Raw genomic sequence first — 14,371 nt, 5'->3', positions numbered from 1 at the left:
AGGCATTGCCCAAACAACTACATGAGGCACTACAACAGCTCATGAGTGGGATCCAAAACGCGGATATCTGATTGGTTGCTATAACAGTGATCTGTGCTCTGTGTTATTAAATAAACCCATTTATATACTAAATGTTTTAAATGGACGCCACTTCCAACTAGGCTGGAGAGAGTAAAGTTGATGAGAAGAAAAATATATTGTTTTAATAATAATAATAATAATGATAATAATAATAAAACAATCTACTTTTTTAAAATAAACACTAGAGAAAATATATTCATTTCACACACTCGCTACATCTAACGTGCACATAGCTGCAGGTAACAATGACCTCCTTCTGTTACACATATACACCAGTAGGGACAATGATTTGTGATTCATAAACCCCTGAGAAACGGGGCCAAAAACTACAGGGACTCCACGTTCTCACCATCCACCTAGGATAGGAGCTTAGCGAGCCTGCGGCAAGAGCCGAAACAGAGTCATTCCCAGTCTCTTTGGTCTTCTCAATTAGAGTTTTGGTTATTAATAGTAACACATGGAATGCTCGGGGGCAACACGGAAAGAGCTGCATTATCCCTTGTCGTCGCACATGAGGTTTCGGGAGTTTATGAGGTGAAAAGGCAATATTATCTGTTCTCTTCTCACATCTACATTTACCTCCAGCACAGTATTCTTCTAAAGGGGAATTATCACCTTGTTACAGGTTATGATAATTAGGACATGGTCAGAAATTTACCGGAACGTGTCCTGGGGATTAAAGCCTGCTTTGAAAGCAATGTGAAGATGTCAGTGAGGGGAGACTGTGCTTCCAGTCAGCCCTGTTTATGCCAATAACCTTTTTGCCACGTGATAAGGTTACAGCAACTAAAAGGCTTTTTACAACAACAACAAAAAAACCTTGCACAATCTCTTATTCAGAAGCTTCTTAGGAAAAACATTACAAAATACTCACAGATAGTAAAATGATGACACTTGTCGTCCGCTTATTATGAACATTCACACTGCGCTATAAACTATCCACCTATCTTATTGTTGCGTTCTTTCTAGATGATTTTATTTTGCATATGGACTTGGAAAGTGTGTTGATTGCAACTGAGTTTACGAATCTGGGGCCTGATTCATTAAGGATCTTAACTTGAGAAACTTCTTATTTCAGTCTCCTGGACAAAACCATGTTACAATGCAAGGGGTGCAAATTAGTATTCTGTTTTGCACTTAAGTCAAAGGCTGACTGCTTTTTCATGTAGCACACAAATATCAACTTTAAATTTCAGTGTACAAATAAGCTATCAAGTATTTGTGTGCTACATGAAAAAACAGTCAGTATTTAACTTATGTGCAAAACAGAATACTAATTTGCACCCCTTGCATTGTAACATGGTTTTGTCCAGGAGACTGAAATAAGAAGTTTCTCAAGTTAAGATCCTTAATGAATCAGGCCCAGGATGTTCAGTTTTGCATTGATGATCAACAAAAAATGATGATGACAATAAAGATGAATGTCTTGCAGTATGAGCCTAGAAGTATATTACAGAGAGAAGGGGATGTATGTATGTGTATAGACACATCATCATCATCATCTAATTCTGTAGCATTGTGAGCACACTCACATCAGTCCCTGCCCCACTGGAGCTTACAGTCTAAATTTCCTAACATACAAACACAGAGAGAGAGAGAGACTGGGGTCAATTTTGATAGCAGCCAATTAACCTACCAGTATGTTTTTGGAGTGTGGGAGGAAACCCACGCTAACACGGAGAGAACATACAAACTCCACACAGATAAGACCATGGTCAGAAATTGAACTCATGACCCCAGCGCTGTGTGGCAGAAGTGTTAACCACTAAGTCACCGTGCTGCCCCAACATCTCTGTGCTCTCTTATGTAGCCAATTAAGACACATATTAGTGTACTAAATCCTGTATAGTGTAAGCGACTATTTATGACCCATCGTATATTGCTCTTGGTAATTATTATTTCTTATCGCAATGATAACAAAAGAATTAATGTGGCAATTTATTACAACTGATTAGCCGGGACAGTGGCTCTGATAAAATAAAAGCACATCTATAATAAAACTATAGTACAGGTTCTTATGGCCCTGCACAATTTGCAATGAGGAATGAAGCCTGTCCGGGAGCGATCTTAGTGTTCCTCTCCTGCCAGTACTTTCCCCATAGGAAAGATCGACTTATGTCATCTTTAGCTAGCTGTCGGGAGTCAAGCTCCAAATTTCAGAGCTTGATAAATAGGGTATAATTGCAGTGCCCTTAGACACCTGTGGGGACTGAATTTGCGATCGATGAGGTTGGGACCGCAGCAGATTTCTCCTTTAAGAATAAATACCCTTGTTACTTGACAATGCAGACATTTTGATTTAAACCCCTTCGGAGGTTAATAAATAGGCCCCTTTGTGTTTTCTAGAGCTGCAGAGTCACAAATAAAACAATTTATTTTTAATCAGTTGGGCTTAGGGCACATGTCACTTTTTGATACGCATATTTTTTTAATGTGTTTACAGCCAGCCCCTCTCTTTACTATCACTCCCAGTCTGTGTACCTCTGTCACAGAATTGTCCTTCCCTCTTGTTTAGCATTAATAAATGGAAAGTTGTGTGCTTCTTCAGATGTTTCCAATTACTAGTTGTATAAATGTTTGATCACATATAATTCCTCTTCATGATGGGTAGTTTTCAATGATGCGCGTGAAACCAAGTTGATACATTGCAATTGTGATTGGATTCTACGCACATCTCTATCCCGACTTGGTTGTGAAACACCATTTCCTTGGACCCCTTTGCGAGCTCAAATATGCACAGTCACTGGCACGTCTGTGCAAGCCAATATTGGGCGCACGCTAGGCATATCATCTGCTCTCATTCCCTGTGTGAGTCCAGGGGCTTTATTTACGAAAATCCGATATAAAATGTTCTTTGTTCTTCTGTTATCATTTAAAGATCGCCAGCAATGCTCAGCTCCTCGGTGATACTGGCTGGTGGCAGTGCTGTAACTAGACACTTTAGTGCCCTGGGCGAGAAAGGGTACCGGCGCCCCCCATCTAAGTGGGAATGACATTTGTCAAGTGGGTGTGGCCAACCTAATGTGGGGGTGTGGCTAGCCGCTGAGAGAATTCTGTTACACATATTTGGAAATACATGATATATATATATATATATATATATATATATATATGTATATATATATATATATATATATATATATATATATATATATATATTAATCGCTGCGTTTTGGACCTAATTCTGCCTACTTCACTAGGAAGTGGGCAGATGCGGGAGATTGCCACTCTCTCCCGGGAGTCCGTGAGACTTTCGCAAAATGCGGGAGTCTCCCGGACATTCCGAGAGAGTTGGCAAGTATGCTCTTAATATGAGAGAGAGATAGATAGATAGATAGATAGATAGATAGATAGATAGATAGATAGATAGATAGATAGATAGATAGATAGAGAGAAAGAGAGAGAGAGAGAGACAGATTGTGGTATATTTACATTTTTTTCCTGCTTATTCCTACATTTTTAATTTTGGTCATATCCCTTGAAATCCAATGACTGAGTGGCAGCAAAAAAACAAAAAACAAAAACAACCTATGAGTGGCAGCAAAAAATAAACTGGAGTGGGGACTCTCCTTGCACAGCAGAGTGATAACGGAGTAGCATGCTAATCCCCTGCCAGCGCCGCATTCACGGGGAAGTACAAGTTTGCAGTGCTGCACTGTGAAGAAGTAAAGTTAGGATGGTGTCGTGGGGCTGCCACATACTGCAAGATGACTGAAGTCCTTCCAGAGCCAGCAGCTGCGCTAGTTTAAGCAGGCGCACATGCCTAGTTACGGGGGAGAGAGAGAGAATTTCTTCATCCCTTCAGTTCCGCAGTGGAACGCAAGTTTGTGTTCCAAATGCCGAACTTCCTGTCAGTGGAACGCACATGCGTTCCACTGCGGAACTGAAAGGATGAAGGTACAGAGGCAGGTAGCGGGCGGCTGCTGCACCCCCATGGCCTTGTGCCTGGGCGACCGTACCTGCCTCGTTACGGCACTGGCTGCGGTAAGAGGAGGAGTCTTACCGCTCGCCAGGCCAATGCAGGGTCCCTCGGCACATGGGCGAGATGGCTTGCACATTTGCACTGGAACTCAAACCCCAGACTTGGGCTCCCAGTTCTGAAGTCAATAGAAAAAATAAAGTTATGTTTAAAAAAAATAAAGAAAAAATAGAAAAAAAAAGAAAAAAAACCTTAACTAGAAAACAGGAAAAATGCTTTATAAAAACATAGTTGTCTACTCTCCTGGAGTGTCCGGGAGACTCCCGAATTTTTGGGAGTTCTCCCGGACTCCAGGGAGAGCAGGGCAACCTCCAGGGTCCAGCTCACCTCGTTTGTGAAGTGGGTGGGGGCGGGGCTAAAGGTGTCATCCTGGCTCGCCCTCACCCACTTATAGGCTGAAATTGGCAACGATTGGAATGGGGCGTGGCCTAACGGCGCAGTCCGCGTGGTCACGCCCCCATGTTTTTTTTCCCCAAGCACAAAATCCAGCTAAATTTCCTGTAAATGCGGAAGATTGCCACACTCTCCCGGGAGTCTGCCCATAATAAATACGCTTCCTCATGCATGCTTGCGCCCCCCGGTGGAGGCTATCACCGGGAGGGGACTTTGATAAATAGAATTTGTTGGATCTATGGTTTTTCGTAAATAGACCCCAAAGTGAGGCTATCCCTCACTGCTCAGTTCAGTTTAATGGTCCCTGGGTGTATTTCCAAAGTGCCATAGCAAGATTTTTTTTTTACCTTGGCTTTCTGCTGAGGCTGCAAAATTTCTGCCTGTTAGCATTAATCTGTACCACATTGCCCGATCTGGTTGTGACAATGGCTAGCTTTCACTGTGTCTGCATAGTGATTTGGACTACTACCTCTGTCTTCAGTTCTCCAAACTATTTGTGTCTTCTCATTTAGAGATTGATGTAGAGTAAGGTGCAAATCCAGCTACTAGTTTTAGCATCTCCACCTGGACAAACCATTGTGTGTTGCAGGGGGGGCGGGGGCGAGGGGGTGAAAAATGCACATCCCGTTGTGAAAGGAGCGCAGTCTAGCCCAAGCTCCAGAATGCAGTGGAAAAATATATAGCCAGTGTGTGTGCAGCATGCAGGATGATGAAGTATTTGCCCTGCATGCAAAAAAATCAGCCCCTTATTGAACATCTTGGGGGTAAACGTGTCAATGTGTGAGTTTGCCACGGGTTTGAAAAGTGGAGATGTTGCCTATAGCAACCGATCAGATTCTAGTTACCGTTTATTTAGTGCATTCTACAAAATGACAGCAATAATGGTTGCTATAGGCAACATCTCCTCTTTTCAAACCCCACCAGAAACTCACAGCTTGATACATTTACCTCCTGGAATTTTATGCATAAAAGCTAGCTGCTTGGATGGAAAGACTAACGGTATAAAAGTGCAGACAAGGCCTAAAGGTTGGCACAGACAGAAGTCATAATTAGGACATAGAGGCATCACTGAGCCCCTCTCTATTTACTAGCTACTAGTGAAATCACAGAGTTACTATCTATTTGCATTCTCTGCCTCATAGATGTTATTAGCTCTTAGTGAAAAGATAGGTTGTATTATCATCACTATATGTGCGGGCCAGAGGAATTTAAAAGTAGACACATAATGAGATACTGAGAGATACAAATACATATTGATGAATAGTTGTAATAGATCCACTTGTGGTAAAGCATGTAGGAATAGTGTTAGTATATTGTGCTGACACAAGTTCAAGACATGAAACTGGTGAGTTTTTAGTTTTTTTCCCCAAGAACAAAATCCACCTAAATTTCCTGTAAATTTCCACCACATAGACACGGTTTAAAATACAGTTAAAAAAATTGTAGCAATTTTTTAGGGGACTTAATGGGCTGTTAATGTTCTTATACATACTTGCCAACTCTCTCGGAATGTCCGGGAGACTTCCGAATTCTGTGTAGGTCTCCCGGACTCGAAGGAGAGCAGGTCAAGTGTGCCCGATGTGAGGGGACTGCTCTGTTGTCCCCGCGGATCAAGACTTTTGTCCCCCATACAGGATGTTTGGGAGAGGTGAGCTGCTGACATTGAAGGGACACACGTCTGCAGAGCACATTTGGGCTTTGTTGGCCCTGAGGATGCTCCAGAGCCAATGGGATTTAGCCACTCCCCTTTGTACTGTAGCCACGCCCCTTCTCGTCCCGATTTGATGCAATCAAAAAGTTGGGGGGAATGAATTTGGTGAGCTTCCCTGATGTGATTTAATAAATAATCTGGTTGTATAACACTGCATAATATATTGTTAATAATATTATTTATTATTAATAATAATAATAATAATAATAATAATAATAATAATAATAATAATAATAAGCACCTATTCTTTATTTCTTTATTTGAATGCTACAAAAGGTATGAGCAAAAACAATTTGAATGCATAAATGAATGAATGAAGCACGGTCATGAATTGGTGGCCCTATATAAATGAATGATGATATATTAAAGTATGAATGGATCACGATTGAGGTTAAGGACTCATTCACATTAAAAATGCATATTTAACCTAAATACATGTTTTATAAATGCAGACCAAGTTTGTATAAATGTGTTGATGCGTGTATTTAAAGCTATATATGGCTTATTTTTAAATGCGGAAGTGTAAATGCCCAAATCCTAATTTTACATAGACGTGGGTGTCAGCAGGCTGTCATGTTGCTGGAACACGTTAACATCCTGAGCAATTGTCATGAGCGTGTACTGGTACAAAAGCAAATGGGTACTTGATGCAGTATGATGACAATTTTCCAGCCTTTTCAACCCTTTCTGGGATTTTCAGCTTTAAAATAACTTTTCCACTTTCAGACGACTAGATTTGGCAATGCCCTCATGCAACTTTAACTTAATCCCTTTTCTGGGTTCCTGCAGTGCATTTCGGCCATGCATTTATTGGATCGGGCAGAGTAGTGTATTTTCCTCCTCTAGCTTTATTCTCTGCATTAGATACAATTAAATATAAAGAACAGCTTTGTTTAGTGTCTGAGGGGAATGAGAAGAATCATGTTCCTGGTAATATAGACATGGGTAAAAAGTACAAAAAAAAGTTTACGTGTGGAAAGCAATAAAATAACAACCATTGATTGAAAACCCTGTTAAGAGTTAGTAGTAAAAATATTGCCAGTGCCGTGCATTCAGAATGTAGTGCTGGGGATTACAGAGTACGAGGCACTGGTTACTTGATGTACATTACCATATTCAATACAGAGTCACATGCTGTTTACATGAAAGCACTTTTTCCAAAAATGTCTTATCTATACCAACATGTACTTGATATCAGCACTGGTACATTTCACTGCAGTGTCTGGTCAGAGACATCAAACTCAGGAAGGTGGGGGGGGGGGGGGGGCAAGGAGGATACTGCTCAGTCACCAGGAAGTGTTAATTCTTAATAAAGACATGAAGGCAAACACCCTAAGAACAAAGTTTACTACTCATTAGCTGGTTGATGTAGGCAAACATATTGCTATAAACAAACCATAACCACTGAATAAATAATAAAAATTTTGGACGTACACCCTTTCTGGTAAAACTTGCGAAAATATGCATTGTAAGGGATACAGGTAATGTAATACAAATGTGCTATTATTACTGTATAAATGGAACCAAAGAGTTAATAAGGCAACAATGTATCAAAAAAGTGAACACAAGGCATACTTATTACATTTTATAGTGAACAGATAGATAGATAGATAGATCATACTTGCCAACTCTCCCGGAATGTCCGGGAGACTCCCGCATTTCGGGTGAGTCTCATGGACTCCTGAGAGAGTATGGCAATCTCCCACATCTGCCCACTTGAAGTGGGCAGAATTAGGGCCAAAATACAGTGATTCTCAGTTAATCGTGGCATTTTGCCCCGCACCCCACTATAAAATGACGCATTTGCGTCATTACGTCACGGGGGGGCGGGTCCAAAATGACGCAATTTCTGAGCCCTGCCCCCCGAACGCCCACCTCCCCCACGGCAGCTAGTGGAAGGTAAATACAAAATGTTGGCAAGTATGAGATAGATAGATAGATAGATAGATAAATAGATAGATAGATAGATAGATAGATAGATAGATAGATAGATAGATAGATAGATAGATAGATAGATGCATTTAACCCCACAATCATCATGTAATCAGTTCATAATTCTGTTCTGCTGGAGGACCCTGCTCTTTCCACTATCTAACTCTCAGCATGCGGCTTTCCACTTATCTTCATTCTCCTCCCCTTATCCTCACCAATATATGAGGGCTATTTACTGCTGTGACCATTGAGATGAATTGACAGGCTTCAGGTTGTTCTATTAATAATTCTGCACAGTGTCATAGACAACCATGGCAACCACAGTCATATGATGTAGTGAGCAGAGACGTTTTGGAATGTCCCTCTGAGCTCTATCTGCTCTGAGTACTGTAAAATCCTCCCCTTTCTCCTCCCCCGTCTGCCTTCACATGACATACTGAGAACTGTGAGGCTATCTCTAAATAATTGGCAGCCATTTATGAACCTCCAGAGAGATTTTGAAAAGGAGATAATGATTTGCAGAAGGACTGCTAAGAAAAATTAATACTTAAAGGGTGCATAGCTCTCCGTACTCCTGCCAAGGCAGCCTTGTTACATAGATCAGGTGGAACATCAGAACACAGGTAACATTTTGCATATATGTTTAACATAATATCCTTTAATAAGAACATATTTACAGAGAAAATGATGGGCAGCACAGTGGTACAGTGGTTAGCATTGCTGTCTCACAGCTATGGGGTCACAAGTTTGTTTCTGACCAGGGCCCTATCGATGTGGACTTTGTATGTTCTCCTGGTATTTATGTAGGTTTCCACTGGGTGCTCCGGTTTCCTCCCATACTCTAAAGACCTAATGGTAGGTTAGTTGGCAGAGCAATAAATGGGGGGTATTCAATTGTGCACAATGTGCTGATGAACATCGCGGCTGCACACATCTCTAGGTACTATGGTACTTCAAGAGTGCAGATTTCTCCTCCCACCTCTATGGAGCGCGACGAGAGATCTGTAGTTACATAGCCCGCGGAGTGCCTTCATGACCGCTCCGGAGGTCCTCCACGGCTAATTGAATTCCTCCCAAAGTTTGTTTGTGATATAGGAAATTTAGACTGTAAGCTCCAATGGGGCAGAGACTGATATGAATGGTTGAATGTTCTCTGTACAGCGCTGTGTAACATGGTGGTGTATATATAAATAAAACCATAATACTATAGATGCATAAAACTATACACCAGCCAAGATAATGAGAAGTATCTGCATAAATTAGTATCAAAATAAAACAGAGTGGTATAGGAGGTTAAACTGATGTGCGTATGTCAGAAGGACGGGCATTTAACAAAAAAAAGCACAATATGTTGTTTTGCGTGCCTTAATGAACGATGCTGTAATGTCAGCATTGTGCATTGAGATATAAGACAATCACATATCGATTTACAATGATTACTGCTCCCCTGAATCTAGCAAATGTCAAATGTTAATATCATAGGATAACATTACAGGTCGTACTTAGTTCTCTGTTGTGTTTAGCACAAGTTTCTAACAATGACCTGGTGGGAGTAATGGGAATCACAGCAGCTGTGTGTACTGTATATAATTCAAGGATTTCCAGGGTCATCAACCTGCATGTATTTACCTGGTAATGCAATTTACATAAGTCTATAGGTGTTTTGCTGCAATGTTAATGTTATTATGTTAAGCAAAAGCTATTTAAAATTAGTCCTTAAAGAAAATAATCTTTGCAAATACACTCTACGTTTACTAGAATATCAATAAATGTAAAACATAGGATGATTTTTTTATGAAAAGGAAGATATTGAAATCACAAATGTACATTCATGTTCTACACTAAGGGGCCTATTTATGGTAGGCATCTCCCAATTTATCAAGGCGCTCCTGCTGTTGTTAGCAATCGCAGGATATAGCTGAAAAGTTAAGTTCAACCATACAGCTGCCAGTCAGTATCACTCAGTTATCGCAGCGAAATTTAAACAGTAAATTGTGACTTTTATTTTGGATTTGTATTGCTTGGTGTGCTCCTGGCTGCCTGCATTTACTGGGCAATAGGGATGCATGAGTTTGTAAATATTTTGAATGAAGAATTCCCACCTCCACCATCACCGCATTAACGTGAACAAATTTGGTCTGGGAGGGAGGTGTCCCGTCAAGTGCAATTCGAAATCAGCCCAGAAACATTGTTTTTGCACAGTCCATCGGTCCATTTCAATATATGTCTGTTACAACCCAAGTCAGTAAAGCGGAGAGCTTTTAAGAAAACCTTTAAACAAGAAGGCCTACATGAACACCTTACTGACTAGGTAACATATGTTAAGACCTGTCACCATCAGAAATGTAGATCGGCAATTATTTTGCTCAAAAGGAAATTTGGAAAGATCACTCTCCAACTACACACACTGGAGGCAGCCATATTGGAGTTTTATTCATGATAATGTAACCTATCAGTTCACTGGAGGACAGAGACATCACCAGGCCGTAATTGGCAATTATGGCTTTTGCCAGAACTGCCGGTGTGGCCGATAGTAACTGCGTGATGGTCCTGACTCCCAAATTGTTGTTAAAATGGGTTGCTCTGTCTCAGTCTGCCTCCAAGCCATGCTTTTACTAAAATAGTTGTCGGTTCGCACTGCCCTCAATTCCCGTTACCTTACTCAGACAGTGGTGGTGATGTGACAGTCAGCTGTCCAGTGATTGGTGAAGCACTCTATGATGTCATTAGGCAAGTGTTTACAAGGGAAGATCATAAGAACAATCTAGCCGTGAGCTCGTTCCTTGCACACATTACATACACCTTGTAGTTTTATTCTTCCATTGCAAGAATATTGTAGGTACAGATGCCGCTAGTTATTATCTCAAACAATAATTCGCAACCCTATCTACACTAAGGACACAAAACTTTAGTCTAAGGAATGCAGTTTAACATATGATTTAGAGATAAATCTAGTATAGTCTGATATATTTAGGCTAACTCTGATATGATATATTTGGGATAACTCTGGCTACATATTTAATTGCAACTGTAATCATCATTTTAACTTGCCAGGTGTAACATTGTTTTCATTAGTAATCATATCCAGTATTAGTGATCACAGCTGTTTCACAGGAACAGCGACAGTATCTGTAATAGCAAAGATTTGTCTCCAAAATTCCCCTGTTTCCCTTACCCCCGCCAAATGCAAAGGAACTAGAGCACTAATTGAAACATTCCTCCGTGCATATAACATAAATCGGATGTGATGCAATCTCTTTATTGCAGGAGGAACAGTTCATGAAGATAAATAGCTGTATTTGGATTGATGTATGTATGGTTTATCTATATCATGTACCTACAGAGGGCAATGACTTCACCCAACTAAAGAGCACACACTCAAGTATTAGCAGAAAAATGACTTACAAACCCTTTGCCATCATTATAATGTCTCTCTATCACATCTACAGTATAAGGTACAAGACATTGTGGCTCTCTTAAAACTTTTATTGAATGCTACTGTGATACCTAAGCTATAACATGATCACATTGTAGCATTAGACTCATAAAATGTATTGATGTCTGTTTGTGAGTATGTGTCAATATTAGGGAATTTAGACTGTAAGCTCCAATGGGGCAGGGACTGATGTGAATGAGTTCTCTGTACAACGCTGCGGAATTAGTGGCGCTATATAAATAAATGATGATGATGATGGTTCAAAATAGCTTTTTAACACAACATACTTGATGTAACTGCACTGATACATGCCATAAAGCATATGAAATAATAAATGGATGGATGGGCATTGCATAAGAATAAAAACATGAAAAAAACAAACTGGCATATGAACTACAAGAAGGAACAAGCTGCTCTGCTATGTTGGTGTTTAATGAAGCGTAAAATTCAATCAGTTAAAGTGTGTAACTGTACTGTAACCACATATCTTTAATAATCCTGGTTAGCACATAACTCGTTTTAGCTTTCTCCTTGGGCAACCCCAGGCAGAGGTAACAGGCAGTACTCTTTCCTAGTGTCCTCTGACTGCAACACTCATGCTTCTAATTCCTGCATTAGCCCAGATATTGGCTCAGCTGGCGCGCTGAGAACATGGTACATGCTTCTGGAGCACACATAATGAAGACATGGAAAATGCCAGTCTTTGCATGCCAAGAACGCCCAGCTGCTGGGCTTGAATGAGTTAACATGGCACGGCTAAGGGATCGCATATAGCTTTCATCTGACACGGTTTAATATAGCGTTTATTGATCATCTGCAACCTTTCAGGTGACAGAGAGGTTCCGGGGACCGATTTGTTTGCCCGTTTTGCAACAGCTCGTTCCTAATCCTCAAACACAACTGGACCCTCTAAAGCTCAGCTGCACAGTTAAAGGACAGCTGGCTTCAGACTTAGCTTAGATTGCAAGCTCTACAGGTCTTTGTGGATGAAACAAATGTATTACCTGAACAATCTACTTGTGTTCATAAAATCAGACAGATTCACGTTAACAGGGTCCAACAGACAATTACAGTAATTACACACTTGCATTCAACCCACACCATGCCTACAGTCATTAACATCCCTGTCACTGCGCCTGGTGACTTTATTAGAGTCACCAGTCACAAAGACTTAATGCTCTGATGCTTATTGCTCATTGCGATCAGAGATAATAAGTTGCCAGAGATAAATTAATTAAATGTCAGCATTCTAAGGCTACTATTATCCCAGGTAGAATTATTGTACTTTGTGACTTGTCTTTTTTTTAAATATATCAGACCATCCCACACAGACACTCACCTCTCTCTTTATTCTGGATGGAGTGCACGATATCCTCTGCATCCACGTTCTTTGTCTCAAAAAAGTTGTGGATGGACATGTGATAACCTTCTTCCTTAAAGGCAACGTGGACCCCTTCCAAGGTGAAGTAGCAGTTCCGCTCATGGTTGTCCTCACTGTACAGCAGCACTGCCCTGTTCCATTTGTGGTAGCGAAACATAGCCAGCACCATCTCGCCCATCTTGCTGTAGGCAGGTGCCACGCGAGTTAGGTGGGAATACTCATCCGACTTCTGCATGAAACCTATTGCGAGAGCCCCAGCGGAGATCATGGGGATGTTCCAGTGGGAGGCTAGCCTGGCCACAGGGGCAGCTGCATACTCACAGACTGGTCCTAGCACCACATCTGGTATCTTCTGCTTCAGGGCAGTGTCTACTAGATGGAAGAGTGCCTGGTTACCACACTCTGAGTCTTGATAAGTGACATTTAAAGTGTAACCTGGCAGAAGGGTGGAATTCTTGTCTATGGATTTCAGGGCATACTCAATTGCAGGTTGCACCCTGTTTATTGAAAACATATAGGTATCATCCTTAGGTAAAACCACTAACATATTCACTTTTTTATCATCCACAGTGTTGCACTCTATTACAACCACCAAAATCACTAAAAGAAAGTCAAACAATAAAAAAGATGACATCCTTAAAAAAATAATATATATATATGTAGAATCTATTCCTCTGGGATTTTTTTTAACCTCAGCAGCCCTGTGTTTAAGCAAAGAATAATAATATATAAAAAAAAATGTGTTACAAATGTAACCCTGAATGCTATTCTGTTCCTTTGTGTTTAGGGTTCTCTAAGGTAACACTCTGCTCCCTCTCATTGATGATCTCCTGTTTGATCTTATTGATTCTTCTTGTTCCTTGGTATATCCTCTGTTTAAATAGTGTGGCAGCCAAGCCTGTTACCACACATGGTGCACTGAGGAAGATGTTTTTTCTCAAGAGTTACTCATTAACATTCCTACGTCATTTCACTCAGACACGCCTCTTTCTTAAAGCTGTACACTCCCCAGGCAGCAACAGGGCATTGTTTGAAAGTAAAAAAATAAATAAAAAAAAACTACACACACACCAAAAAAAAAAAAAAAAATTAAATAAAAAAAAAAATCACTGCAACTAAAATTCTAAAGAAACCTGAATTAAGCTGCTGTTATATGCTTTAAAATTAGCAGCTTTGGATACTTTTAATTTTTTGGGATACATTTAATATCAACTCCAGTGATACATACATTTATATGCAAAAGAAATATCAATACATAAAAGGCATATCTTTTTTTTTAAGTAGCTTGGTATGCACACAATCTGTAAAATAAAAATAAAAGTATGTGGGGAATGTAAAACACTTCACATATCCATTTTCACCACTACTTATATACACAGTGATTCATTCCCAGTACAAGAGTTATTAGGAATGAACTTTGAGATGTCACTTTGGTTAAAGTATAAGTGCTATTTGCTA

The 14,371-nt window shown here is 40.3% G+C and overlaps 1 protein-coding gene across 1 annotated transcript in view; it reads right to left on the bottom strand.

The window, feature by feature from the left end:
* NPR3 (natriuretic peptide receptor 3) overlaps positions 1-13,840 on the bottom strand; it is an 87,764-nt gene extending 73,924 nt beyond the window's left edge. Inside the window, exon 1 of the mRNA XM_075184628.1 lies at positions 12,872-13,840. Coding sequence (XP_075040729.1) covers positions 12,872-13,547 — 676 coding nt within the window. The 5' untranslated portion in view covers positions 13,548-13,840. The remainder of the gene's footprint in view (positions 1-12,871) is intronic.
* Positions 13,841-14,371: the final 531 nt, after the last annotated feature.

The sequence above is a fragment of the Mixophyes fleayi genome, chromosome 1, assembly GCF_038048845.1.
Source record: "Mixophyes fleayi isolate aMixFle1 chromosome 1, aMixFle1.hap1, whole genome shotgun sequence".
Lineage (NCBI taxonomy): Eukaryota > Metazoa > Chordata > Amphibia > Anura > Limnodynastidae > Mixophyes > Mixophyes fleayi.
This window is presented reverse-complemented; position numbering and strand designations above follow the sequence as displayed.